Here is a 13,909-nt window from a genome sequence, read left to right as displayed (position 1 = left end):
TAAAAGTCAACCACATGCCAAAGCACAATAAGAAATGCAGTGGAGGGACTTCCCTTGTGGTCCAGTAACTGACTCCGCTCTCCCAATGCAGGGGGCTCCGGGTTCCATCTCTGACCAGGGAACTAGAACCCACGTGCCACAGCTAAGAGTTCGCATGCCACAACTAAAGAGATCCCGCATTCCACAACGAAGACCCAGTGCAGCCAAATAAATAAATAAATATTTTTAAAAAAGAAATGCAGTGGAATATCAAAACTAGGATAATAAAACAATTAAGTTGGCCTCCCAGAAATAGTCCTTCTCATTTTCTTTTTTTTAGTCTCCGACCATTTTGAGTTTGGCTTTTTCCCTAGAAATTAAAAAGGGAATATGGGGACTTCCCTGGAGGTCCAGTGATTAGAACTCGGTGCTTTCACTGCTGTGGCCCCAAGGTTCAATCCCTGGTCGGGGAACTAAGATCCTGCAAGCCACTTGGCACGGCCTGGTGGCCTAATGGTTAGGATTCCAGGCTTTCACTGCCTGGCCCGGGTTCAATCGGTGTCCCGCGTTGACTTTAGGATAGTATAGAAGGAAGCAAGAAAAACTGTACTATATTTCTCCCTGTCATCCTAATTCCCAGCAATCATGCGGAAGAGAATAACAAGGCAAATGTCTCATTTACTCAGTTTGAAAAAGAACTTTCCTTATGATCTCTAGCTAAAATGAAGAAATCAGATTTACCATCCTTCACTTCTTTCCAATAATATTTCAGTGTTATTTGAAGTGATGTACACAACCCTATCTTCATGCATAAGAAATAACAGTATACCTTTAGTTCAAACTCAAATCAGCCTTCTTTGACAAACAGTGGGCCTAAAGTATTTGCCATTTCTTTACAGGATTTAATAGCCATTGGCCTTTGCAATGTCGTCAGTTCATTTTTCAGATCTTATGTGTTTACTGGTGCTGTTGTCAGGACTATTATCCAGGATAAAACTGGAGGAAGACAACAGGTATGTGAAATAGAATTTGATCTCTAATATAGAAAGACACTTAGGTCTATTCATATGTATATTCACAGAAGGAGATTATATTAGTTTAACTATGTTACTGTTTTAATGTGATGCTTGTTTGGGAAAAATTTGGATTTCATGCTTGGCTTATTTTTTGATTAGATTTTGTCTTAAAAGCTATCTGTCAATGTGGAACTTGAAAGTCATTTTCTATAAAAATACTGTTCTGTTAAAGGCTTCTATATATTAGCCCACAAAAAGCTACTTTCCGTGTAACATACCTAAAAGATAATATTTCAGATAAACCAACCATCACCTATTAACATTTTTTTCTATGGGGAGATATATTCTCAGCCCTAGTCTGGGAAAATAATAATATAACTCTCTCCTTCCTGACAGCAGAACTAGAAACTTTCCTGGCTTCCTCAAAGGGCATGACAAGAGGCTTTCATGATAGAGAATAAAGTCTTTGTCTAGGTGAGCTTAGGGAATTTATGACCATTCTACCTTTGTGTAAGAGAAAATTATCTAGGTCAGACCCTCTTCAGGTATCCTGAATTAGTAAACTAAATATATAGGGTATGGAAGGGAAGAAGGAAAGGGAAAATGTTGGCAGAGAAGGCTCTAAAGGCAAGCTCTCTAATTGTAGGTAAGATTTTTTTTTAATTTATTTATTTCATTTATTTATTTTTGACTGTGTTGGGTCTTCGTTGCTGCGCGCGGGCTTTCTCTAGTTGCGGCGAGCAGGGGCTACTCTTCGTTGTAGTGCGCGGGCTTCTCATTGCAGTGGCTTCTGGTGTAGCAGAGCACGGGCTCCAGGTGTGTGGGCTCAGTAGTTGTGGCTCGCGGGCTCTAGAGCGCAGGCTCAATAGTTGTGGCACACGGGCTTAGTTGCTCCACGGCATGTGGCATCTTCCTGGACTAGGGCTCGAACCTGTGTCCCCTGCATTGGCAGGCAGATTCTTAAACACTGAGCCACCAGGGAAGCCCGGCAAGAGAGTTTTTTTTTTTTTTTTTTTTTAATTAATTTTTTTTTTTTTTTTTTTTTTTTGCCGTACGTGGGCCTCTCACTGTTGTGGCCTCTCCTGTTGCGGAGCACAGGCTCCGGACGCGCAGGCTCAGTGGCCATGGCTCACGGACCCAGCTGCTCCGCGGCATGTGGGATCTTCCCGGACCGGGGCACGAACCCGTGTCTCCTGCATCGGCAGGCGGACTCTCAACTACTGCGCCACCAGGGAAGCCCCGGCAAGAGAGTTTTTAAGTCCAATGTTCATGAGTTTTAAACTGACTAGATAAAAGTTACAACTTGACAACATGAGAGGTGTCCCATCTCAGTTATATAGCATGATTAAGTGTCAAAGAACTATCAGAATTGAACCTGGAGTAAGCCCATGGAATGAGTCCGGGGATCAGGAGGCACAGAAACAGTGACAGAAGTCAAAGACAAGCTTAGGCCACAGCAGCACAGTAGGGAGGTATAGCCATGGTCAAAAAGTAAAGTGTCAGAAGAATGGACACTGAATTTGAATGGGGAAAGGTAAAGTGTCACAGTCCATGGGTAAATATAAGTGAAATATAAGGTGAAAGCTAATAAAAGTCAGAAGATTGGGCAGGGGTGAGAACATGGGTCTAGAGTAAGCCCATACCACATGATTTTATATGGACTGAGTTTTTTTGTCATAGAGCTTCTGCCAGACACATTGGCCTTTAAGGTGTATGTAGCTGTTTTGCACTACTATTTGACCAAAAGAAGCAAGATGAGTTACGTTAAAAAGAAGGATGTTCTATGCAAGTCTGAAAAAATTTTGAAGTCAAAATGAGAGGATTTTATGGTAAGAAAAAATGGAATTTCTGGACAATAGTTCCCACTGACTTGTGACCACACACTTTGTTTATTTAATATACCAGCATAACCAATTTGGGGAGAAAAGATGCATGTGGTTGGAAAAAACTAAATCACGGTGCAGGTAAAATTAAGTGCAGAATAAATTTTAAAATGCCGTAAATATTGCAAGAAGGAGAATGAGGGATAAAGTGAGACTTTCATGGATCATTGCAAGAGGGTTAGGATATGTATAGATGGAGGGAGGGAAGAAGGGCTTCAGTTCAGCCTCAGAGTTGCCTTTAGCCTGTTGGACAAAGTGCCTGCTTCAAAGGTTGCCGATGGCTCTCATTCTGTTTTCTGCTATGGCATTGTTCTCCCCTACCAATGACATCTCTCTTTGTGGTACAGTGACCCTTCAAAGGGAAGTATGTCCCCAGGGATACTGATAAGTCCTTCCCCAAGACCCTGACTTGCCCAGGGCAAATTGCTTGTTCAAGTAGAGAATGCCCCTGACCCTGGCCCTCCACATTGGAGCTACCCCACCTCCAGTAAGTTTCTGATCTGGACTCATTCAGCCTTCTTCATCCCATAGCAGGGGTTATTCTCGCCACCCTTTTTCTCTGGGGACTTTTGATTCACTCTGCCTGAGAACACCCCTACTTTTTCAAATCTCCTCAGGACTGCAGGAAAGAGAGGCTAGGGGGCTGGCTCTGAACCTCTCCGACATGACTTGTCACCAGGAGCCACTTATATATATATGTATTATGTATGTGTGTATGTATGTATGTGTATATGGATGTATGTCTGACATAAATACAAACTGTATAAAATGTGTCTGGATTTCACTTTAATTTCTTCCTGTCTAGAACCCACTTGTCTTTACTGGTTGTAGCAAAACCTATCAGCCCTTCCAGCCATGGCCTGGGCCTGCTCATCCAGTTCTGACCACTATGCTTCCCTCTTCTCTATGATTGGGTTCTTTTCCTTGTTCTCTGCTTTCCAAGGACCAGCCTTCTTGCCTTGTCCCCAGGCTCCCAGAACTGCTTTTAAAAATGAGTTATTGGGCTTCCCTGGTGGCGCAGTGGTTGAGAGTCCGCCTGCCGATGCAGGGGACGCGGGTTCGTGCCCCGGTCTGGGAAGATTCCCACATGCCGCGGAGCGGCTGGGCCCGTGAGCCATGGCCGCTGAGCCTGCGCGTCCGGAGCCTGTGCTCTGCAACAGGAGAGACTGCAACAGGAGAGACCACAACAGTGAGAGGCCCGCGTACGGCAAAAAAAAAAGAGTTATTATTTTAAAAAAGAAAAGAAAAAAATTATCAAAGAGAGAAATGAGCTGTGTTCTTTTTAGAGGAAGAAGATAGGGCAGTGGAGAGAGCCTGGATTTTGGAGTGAACTGGTCAGGTGGATTGAAACCTGACTCAGTAATTCTAGATGTGTGACCCTGGGCAAGTTACTTTCACTTTCTGAGGCTCTAGTCCTTACCTGTAAAATGGGGATAAGGATAACCTTTCAGTTGTGAGAATTAAACTGGATGACAATAGGGCCCACCATAGTGCGTGTCACTTAAGATGTTCAAATATCAGAGCTTCCACCCCAGGTCCCTAGTGCCCTGGCTGGTCCATCGTAATGTACTCTCCGCTGCTTATGGAGCATTTGGTGTCTGAGGTTCTGCATGTCAGTAGTGGCTGTGTTTTATGTGACCTCACATTGCCTTGAATGCCCAGAAAGAAGGTAGAGTCAATCTTTGTTCAAGAAAGCCTGGAAAAGTGATGGAAAATCAGAGCAGAAAAGCAAAACATGCATGAGATGTAAAGTTGTACACGCTCGTTGTCTCTAGACCCTGTTCAGGCACTGAGTCTGGGATTCTGAGAGCCATCAAGCATCCTCTTAAGGCACAATGCCACCAAGGATGGCCCCCTGATCCCAAAGCCCACCCCTTTGCGTGTGCAGCCATGGGGGACACACAATTATTGGCAGGCCTCCCTGAGCAGCAAGTTTTATGGGATTCAGTGTCTGGTTTGTGCTCATTTTAAACTAGGTTTATACAGCTAATTTTGGTGTCTGTATGTCTTCGCTTCCTTAAAAATAATCAGAAGAATTTTGGAGAAAGGAGTAGAAGGAAGGAAAAGTCCTGATATATTTTCCTGTGCTAATCAAAGCAGTTTCTTCTTATAGTGCAAGACTGCCTGAAGCTAGACTCTAAAACTCGACGCAGCAACAGGTTGATATGTACATTGGCTGGAGGAACTTATGGCTTCAGTTACTTTTTTTTAGTTCCACAGTGTATAAAATGTTTGCCATGAGAACTTCCTGAGGTTCAGTTACAGTGAACCATTCTCCTGAATCCTTCTCCCTTCACTCTTCTCTCAAGGTTCAACTTTTCCATGTTGGCTTGGTCCCATTAGCTGTGCATCAGCTGGGATGGGGAAAGAAGGAAGTAGGATGTTGATTTCATTGCGATTATTTTCAGCGATACATTTATATGGCAAATAGCAGTGAGTAGTGAGAGGGAATCCAGTAGGAAGTTATTTTTTTCACACCTAATAAAAAAAGAGAAAAAAAGTTAGAGAATCATTGCTGAGTGGTTATTTAATGGTTTAGATTTAAGGTTGCTTGTTCTTGCTTGTATATGCCATTGTTTTGATTTGTGGTTACATACAGTTTTATTCCCCCTCCACCCCCATCACAGTGGGCAATTATGCTGCTTTATATTATTTTTTCTTAGTAGGGGCTTAAACAATGGAAATTTATCAATAGAGGATATAATGAGTTCAAGATTATGTCCAGAGAGCCTTGAGATTATAAAGGGAACTATGTTTCTTAGCTTTCTACCTGTATTTGCCAATCTGAATCACTGCTTACCAAGTAGTACTGAGCCCAGAGTAGTCAACCCAGGTGGGATAGGACCCAGAGCTCCTATATACAGCCCTGGCTCATGTGCATAACCTTTTTTGATGGCAGTGAGGCAGAGGGAAACTGAAGTAGGGAAATCAGAAGTGAATATCATGGTGTTTTTAAGATGAAGCACCACTGAAGCTGTTAGATGGCAAGTTATCCAGGCTCCAAAAGAGCGAGGTGGAACGGTTGGGATTTTAGGGCTGACAGTGATGAGTCTACCAGGGCTTTTCTAAACTGTTCAAAGAAGGGTTAAATTTAGGATGAAATGCAGGCTGGATTTTAGGAGACTTCAGAGTCATAGCACAAAGCTATGGCAAGAAAGATTCAGATATCCAAGACAATCTGGGACTTTTCAGAAAGCCTCCATACGTCCAATCAACAAGAATTTATTGAGTACCTAGTATGTGTTTAGCACTTTGGCAGGACCTGAAAATGTCAGTTCACCAAAAATGCACTTATGCTGGATGGTTATACTCAACCCCTTTTAAGAAAAAAATGACATGCTTCTCACCAAGCAGAAGGCCTCAGTTGCAGACAGGGACAAATACATTCCTGATGGTCTCTCTCCAACTGGCTCTGTCTCCTCAGTTTGCATCTCTGGTAGGCGCAGTTGTGATGCTGCTCCTGATGGTGAAGGTGGGACGCTTTTTCTACAAACTGCCAAATGTAAGTAGAACTAATCAAATAGCTAAGTCAAGAAAGAATGGATCTCCAGATTACATCTTGGTGGGGCATCTCTGAGGAGAACTGCATTCAACTGATCCCCAGTGGTGGTCCCAGCCTATTTCTAGTTCCTTTTCTTTAAAATAATAGCCACTGCCTCACAGGATTGGGAGTTAAATAAAATAATATGTATAATATAGAGAGAATGGTTTTAAGCTAGTAATAAGCACTCAAACAATTGTTATTCTTCTCGTTCCCGTTAATCTTTTTTTTTTTTTTTTTGCTTAAGCTATAAAGTAAGCATTGGAAGTAAGGATTCAGTTAAACATGACCAAAATAGACTTCTGATGCCAGAACACCCAATACCACCACAGACTTGGAAGCTCATTGTGCATTCATGCCATCTGTTTTCCTAAATAGTTTCCAGAAGTCCTTGTTCTGCATTCATGTGAACTCAATCCCCCTACTGCTGCCACACTGCCTCTTGGTCAGTTCAGAACACTAAAGGCAGCATCTAAAAATTGAGTTTTAACTCTGTGTTCAGCTAGGATGCCTCTATATACTTATGTGCCATTTCTTCCCTTTGTGTGAGACGGATGACCTTACATTTAGAGATGCCAGGTGCATTAATTACTAGCTATAATTGATTTGTTCAAAGTGACAATACAGATCAATGCCCAGTCATCATAATTTCCTTTTAAATTTCCTTAATGTTCCCTTTAGCCATTTTTAGATAGTACTAAGGGAGTGGGGAGGAGATTTTATTCCTGGTGCAGCAGCCTGGTTACACACTGAGGTGGCAGTCCCTAAGCTGGTGTGGTTGTAAATATTATGCCCATCCTTTTGAATGCGTTTATTCCACCTGGTAAATATCAGGTTTCAGTAGAGCAGGACCATCTCAAGGCTGTTGCTGCCTTCTGCTCTTGTGATTCAGGGACCTTGGAAACCAGCCATGGAATATATGCATGGTGGGTGGGATTAAGCTTCTGTTTATCACACAAGCTGTCCTCTGATTCCCAGCAGAAGCCATCTACAGAATTTAGTTTATATAGCACCTTTGGTGCTATAACTCTTGGGAGTCTATTTTCAGAGGGCCACTCACTAATTTACTTTGAACAATGATATTTTTCCATTCTAGAAGAGTCAGAATTTTTAAAAATCTCAAATAAAAATCTGTCAGAATTCACTAAAGGGTAGTGATAAAAGTAGGTAAGCCCTCCCTTACTATAAATATGTTGGGGATAGAACAGCCCTTGCTTTTGGCCAACCATGTTATGGCATGTTATTTTTATATCATCTAGTTAGGATGTTTCTGGGTGAGAAAATGTGAATACAATCTGATCAGTGGAATATCTGAATTTCTATAACACTGGGACTTTATGAGTATTAAACTACAAATGATTCCTTCCTTCTTTGAACGACTGTGGATAGCTTGTTGCAAAATCCTTAGGAGAGTAATTGGTGGAACATCCTGGCTAGGATCTCAACTAGTTAGCAACAGAACCAACATAAATTTTTTAAAAACGTAATACAGGGACTTCCCTGGCAGTCCAGTTGTTAGGACTTCGTCTTCCAGTGCCCGGGGTACGGGTTCGATCCCTGGTCAGAGAGCTAAGATCCCACGTGCCTCATGGCCAAAAAACCAAAACATAAAACAGAATAAAATATTATAACAAATTCAGTAAAAATTTTTTAAAAATAGTCCTCATCAAAAAAAACTTTAAAAAAACCATAATGCAAATAGTATATTCAATATTGTTCCAATTTTGTGTGAAAAAATACATAGGCTATACCAAAATGTTAACAATGGTTATCTCTTGTATGATGGAAATTATATATAAATTCAATTCTTCTTTACACATGAGCACGTTTTATCTTAATATTAAGAAAGGTAAGGGCTTCCCTGGTAGCGCAGTGGTTGAGAGTCCGCCTGCCGATGCAGGGGACGCGGGTTCATACCCCGATCCGGGAAGATCCCACACGCCGCGGTGCGGCTGGGCCCATGAGCCATGGCCGCTGAGCCTGCACGTCCGGAGCCTGTGCTCTGCAAGGGGAGAGGCCACAACAGTGAGAGGCCCGCGTACCAGAAAAAAAAAAAAAGAAAGGTAAAAATGTTATTGTATATTATGTCATGAAAAGATTTGTTTCCTCTTCATACTCCATACCTCAAGCCAAAAACCTGGTAAAAGCCCTATGAAGTTGAATTTCTTATCTTTCCTACCACATCTCCCTGCAAATTGTGGAAATTTTGGGAGATTCTTGACTGGAAAGAAGATGAAGATGGGAAACAAGTAATTTCTGCTGACTTCATCTTTGTTCTTCCCTCCTCTACTGACCTGTTAAGACCAAGTGGTCACTGAGTAACCTCAGAAAATAAGAGTAAGCTTGGATCCAATCCATTCCTGATGATAGGATCAGTTCTAATTCCCAGGCAGAGTATATAGAAGAGAGGATAGCTAGGAAAAGGATGAGAAATGTTTCTTAAAGTAGGTTCGATTCTACTTTGAGGCCCCGATGATTTTACATCCCTATGAGTATCCATCTTCATTTTCTTACATTTAAGACACTTTCTTTCCCTTAGAAAGGGAGACGTGCTTACTTTTAAAACTTTGGAAAATTCACAATAGATAAAAATCTATTTTTTAGATAGACTGGTTACACACTGAGGTGGCAGTCTCTGAAGCCATAGTCACAAATAAACCACTATTAACATTTTGGCATATGTCTAACCAATATTATTCTCTATAAATAGTACTTTGCATAATTGTGATCTAACTGTACAATCTGGTATTCTTGTTTTAATTTAATATGTAGCATGATACTCCATACTATAACTTAATCATCTTAAATTAGGTTATCTGAATTTTTGTTATTATAAATAACACAACAGTGAGCAATTTTGTACATCTACCCTTTTCTATATTTAAGATAGATTTCTAAGAGTAAAACAAAATTTCTGTGTGAAAGCATATTAGCATTTCTTGATATATTGCCAAATTATTTTCCAAAAGGGCAATACTCAACACCCATTTTTATGGGATGTCCTCAATGTTTTAAATTTGCTAATTTAATTTGATGGACAAAAATTGGTATCTCATCGTTGAAATAATTGTAGTACATCATGATTAGACTTGAAAAAAGCCCAACTGAAACTATTTCAGCATTCCTGTGAGTGGAAATTCTCTTAATTTGTCATCCCTTCTGAGAATGGTTTCTAAGCAACATCGGTAACATAGATTATGTCAAGCAAACTAGACAAAGCAAGGCCAAGTAGGCAAAGATAAGAAAAATGGCCAAAGGTGCCAGCCTCCCTGAGGGCTTGCCTCAGACACCAAAGTGACAACATGGAAGCAGAAGGGGCTAGATGATCATAACCTGCGGGTACTCTTCCTCTCACTGTCAGGGTAAGTAATCAGTGACCTGAATCTAAAAGGGGCTTGTGGATTTTGGCTGTCCGAGCACCATGGACGGCGAGGTCCTGGGAGAGGATGCGCTGCTGCGGAAGCTCAGGGACAGCCGCCGCCGCTTCCAGAGGCGCATGCAGCAGCTGATAGAGAAGTACAACCAGCCCTCCGAGGACGCCCCTGTGGTGCAGATGTCCACGCTGACCTACGAGACACCCCAGGGATTGCGAATTTGGGGAGGAAGATTAATAAAGGAAAGAAATACAGGACAAATCCAGGGCTCCCCGGTGAAGACGGACAACAGGACAGATGGACCCATGCGAATCCCAGCTGGAGGTCACGAGCTTCCCTTGCCCTGCACACAAGGTGAGGATTCAATAAGCAGTGATACTGATACAACTTTATTCCAAGAAGATGTGGTTGCTGGTAACTTGATGCCTGCAGTGCCTTGGAGCCCATTGAAAAATGAGCTAAGGAGGAAGTACTTGACACAAGTGGATATCCTGCTGCAGGATGAAGGGTGTTTGGAGTGTGCCAGTTACGGAGAGGGAAAGGACACCCGTGTGACCCTGGTCCCTTCATTGGCCTCACCCGCCAGCCCTGCCCGAGGATACTATGGTGGCATCTCTGAAGAGAGCCCCGGTGGCCCATTTCAGCCAACCTCATTGCCCAGAGAGGGTGATGCTTTGCACTCTTGCTCAGCAGGCCTGGCCCTGGTGCCGAGGGGTGATGGCATCTCCTTACAGGGAGGGACCGGTGGCAGAAGCTTCTCAAGCAGCGCATGCTCTGAGGCTGAGGACGTCTGCAATGCAACACTCAGCGATCTGTATGTGGGCATGCTACACTCCATGAGCTGCCTGCTGGGTGTGAGGCCCTCCTGCGTCATCTCCACCAAGACGTTCATCCACCAGAACTGGAGCTCCAAGCGGAGGCCCAGGTGTAAGAGCAGAATGGACAGAACGAGCTGCAGAGGAGGCAGGCGCTCTCGGAGGAGCCCCCAGGAGAAACGTCCACCCGGCTCCGAACCTGCGAAGGACGTGGCAGTGTTAAGAGATCGCGAGAACGTACTCGATGTTTCTGGCCATAAGATGGGTTTAAAATTGGGAAGGGCTTTTTTTGAAGTAAACAAACCCCAGATCCACGCATTCGCTTCACATTGGAAGGAGCTTCCGAGAACGCCTCAGAAGGATCATTCTTCATTGACTTACTTAGACTCCAATGCAGTGTATCATCTTGATCAGGAAAATAGATTCATGACATTAAAGTGGTTGATTTCTCCTGTAAAAATAGGTTCTAGACCCAGAGTACCGCCGGGTGAGGGAGGGAATCATTATAGGGAGATGGAAATCAGATTTGACGAGCTTCATCAGGAATATTGCTCGAATCTTAGGAAGCAGCCCTGCCTGACTTACCTTCCCGGCTCCTCGGCTGTGGATGTGTACAGAGGTGGTCCAGCAAGCCCTGGTAGCCCCCAGGGCGTAGAAGCCCACAGGCCGAGTAGCCCTCTCCGCAGAGCAAAAGCTAAGAGGTTGAGTGAGGCTTTTGAAAGCCTGGGCAAGGGATCTATCAGAGAGGGTAGCTGCCCACCAAAGAGTGATTCCTTCCCTTCGCTTTCAAAGACCACCTCCACATGTAGCCCGGGCCGCTCGGAGCAGACCTCTGACCTTGCTTGTCAAGGAAATGATCTGGGAGGATTTAGGAAGTCAGTATCACTCAACAAAGCCATTTCAGTACCCAGGGTACAACCTCCAGCCTGTGCCAGGGATCGTTACGATGACATTAAAGAAAAATTTGACAAGCTTCATCAAAAGTATTGCCAAAAATCGCTTCAGCAGACGCAGGTGCCTTTATGTACCAGAGCATCTCCAGATAAAGCAAGTGTGGGAGTTTGGTATCAAAAAGAAGACTTCTCAGGAAAATTCCATCCAGACTCTGGCTCCCAGGGCCCCCTGAACTTGTCATCGTCACCCCAGCAGAGCATTAAAAGTCCCCTCGGCTCAAAAACAATTAGGGCCCCTCCATCTACAGGTTTTGCTCTCGATGCCAGCTGGGGCCATCAAGTCCCCACAAAACGACGCCGATTATCAGACCCTCAGGTGTGCAGACGGTGGGCTGGACCCTGGGATTTCTCACCTGTGGGCAGAGCCATCCCGAGGCCTGGGGAAGAGGCTGGCTCTTTACAGGTCACCTGGGAAGAGAAGTGGAAAGAACAACACATCTTTCAGGATGGAAGAGAAAAGTGATTTCGTGTTAGAAAACCTCAAAGCTGAAAATCTATTGCCAAGTTATTCTGAAGCATTCCCTCTTGCTTCTCTGATTTTTGTGTATTTTTTTTAAATTCTCAAGAATATGTGACAACTTGCTTTGCTTATCTGCCCTTCAAAACAAATTTCTATGAAATTGGTTCCATTGAGATGACTCTCTGGGTTCTTGGAAATTATTTGAATAAAGTTGACCAATTTAAAAAATAAATAAAAAATAAAAGGGACTTGTGGTAGCTGTACCAGCCAAATGAGTGACCTGGCCTTGCCTTGTTTTGTGCGTTTGACAAATTATGGAGGTGAGCAGAGAAAAACGTGGAGAAAACTTATTTGATTAGACAATGAGTCAAAGCATGGACCTGGTATTTTTATGAAATATCAGTGCATAATATCTCTGAGTGGCAAGGCTGCCTAACTCTCTGTGGTACCTTTGTGGAAATTTGGGAGTTTTACCCCAGAAAGGAAAATGAAGTAGTGTTTATCTTTTCCCCACAGGCTGTGCTGGCTGGTATTATTCTGAGCAATGTCCTACCCTACCTTGAAACCATTTACAACTTACCCAATCTGTGGAGGCAGAACCAATATGACTGTGTGAGTGTAGATGTCCTGGGTGGGGTGGGAAGGACGGAGGGGAAGCCTGCAGAGAGGGGAAGAGAACAAACGAAAGAGATCAACCGGAAGGCACTGGCAGATGCCTAGTACTCTCTGATGCCTAGTACTCTACTTTTGCTTTAAACAGGGAGTCAAGGTTATTGGTGCATGGAAAAACCCGTTCCAACTATGCAAAGTTAAATAAAATGCAATTAATTAAGTAGCTGCAGTTACATACAGATCTAGTAAAAAGGGTTTATCATACATCACGTATTTGAATGACTTTTAATCCAGTTAATAGAAATACATTCCAGGATGGGAGACACAAATTCTAACAAGAGAAGGAGGTGTCTTTCCAGGAAGAGTAACTGATGGAGCACTCTCCTTCTCTCTAGAGCACAAAACTAGAGGACATAAAGGGGAGACAGCAAGAAATAAAAGATGGGGGATATGATACAATGAGAGGAGAAGCACCCAGAAGAGGCAAAGAGATGGGAAGAGGGATCATTTTGGAATGCAGGTCCCTGAAAAGTTAAGAGGGGAATGTGGTCCAGTGCACAGGTAGAGCTTCTAGTCTTAGGAGGAGGGATAGCCCTTCCAAGAGACCTGGAGAGAACGGGGGAAGGTTGAGTGCAGATACTAACAAGTGGCAGGTGGAGGGGGAAGTAAATACTTAAGGGAGTTTCAGCCTATCTTCTTTTTTTAATTTTTATTAGAGTATTATTGATTTACAATGTTGTGTTAGTTTCAGGTATACAGCAAAGTGAATCAGTTATACATATATCCACTCTTTTTAAGATTCTTCTCCCGTATAGGCCATTACAGAGTATTGAGTAGAGTTCCCTGTGCTACAGCAGGTTCTTATTAGTTATCTATTTTGTATATAGTAGTGTGTATATGTCAATCCCAGTCTTCCAATTTATCCCTCCCCCCTCAGCCTATCTTCTTTGTGAAAATAAAGTCAACATCACCTGCTGAGAGTGATGGAGAAGGTGGTGGGATAGGAGCTTGAATAGATTCCCAATAACTATCATAGCTCTTAAAATAGCAACCACTAATTTGGTGAGTGTTCTGGGTTGCTTTACAAATAATATTTCTAATCTCAATAAATTCTATAAATCAGATACTATTATTCCTGTTTTTCACATGAGGAAACTGAAGTTTTAAGAGAGAATTAAAGAGAGAAGTGACCAAGGATGCATAAAAGAATTGCTAGGTAGCCCTGGGACCCAATCATTTGTGATGGTATCAGTTCATATGGCTGTGGAATTTGTTC

General features: G+C 43.0%; 3 protein-coding genes across 9 annotated transcripts in view; 2 read left to right on the top strand and 1 right to left on the bottom strand.

Annotated features, from left to right (window-relative positions):
- Positions 1-13,909, bottom strand: part of MAPK14 (mitogen-activated protein kinase 14) — a 174,119-nt gene that overhangs the window by 124,034 nt on the left and 36,176 nt on the right. The gene's annotated exons all lie outside the window — the stretch shown is intronic.
- The window catches only part of SLC26A8 (solute carrier family 26 member 8), a 72,385-nt gene that overhangs the window by 48,432 nt on the left and 10,044 nt on the right, over positions 1-13,909 (top strand). For 4 of the 7 annotated variants that reach the window (XM_033424149.2, XM_033424151.2, XM_033424150.2 and 1 more), the window contains 3 exons: positions 879-992; positions 6,303-6,380; positions 12,538-12,633. In XM_033424149.2, the coding sequence (XP_033280040.1) occupies positions 879-992; positions 6,303-6,380; positions 12,538-12,633 (288 nt within the window). The remainder of the gene's footprint in view (positions 1-878; positions 993-6,302; positions 6,381-12,537; positions 12,634-13,909) is intronic. The other 3 variants (XM_049715966.1, XM_049715965.1, XM_033424148.2) reach the window with 1 other exon arrangement.
- On the top strand, positions 9,841-12,538 carry LOC105747884 (Holliday junction recognition protein-like). The gene has a single exon (XM_012532193.3). It carries the CDS (start codon positions 9,841-9,843, stop codon positions 12,022-12,024), a length of 2,184 nt encoding a protein of 727 aa, XP_012387647.2. The 3' UTR covers positions 12,025-12,538.

Source organism: Orcinus orca, chromosome 10 (assembly GCF_937001465.1).
Source record: "Orcinus orca chromosome 10, mOrcOrc1.1, whole genome shotgun sequence".
NCBI classification, from domain to species: Eukaryota; Metazoa; Chordata; class Mammalia; order Artiodactyla; family Delphinidae; genus Orcinus; species Orcinus orca.
The sequence above is the reverse complement of the archived record's forward strand: the minus strand, read 5'-3'. Positions and strand labels throughout refer to the sequence as shown.

Coding starts and splice junctions, on each gene's coding strand:
- LOC105747884 (XM_012532193.3), top strand. CDS start 9,841: ATGGACGGCGAGGTCCTGGGAGAGGATGCGCTGCTGCGGAAGCTCAGG.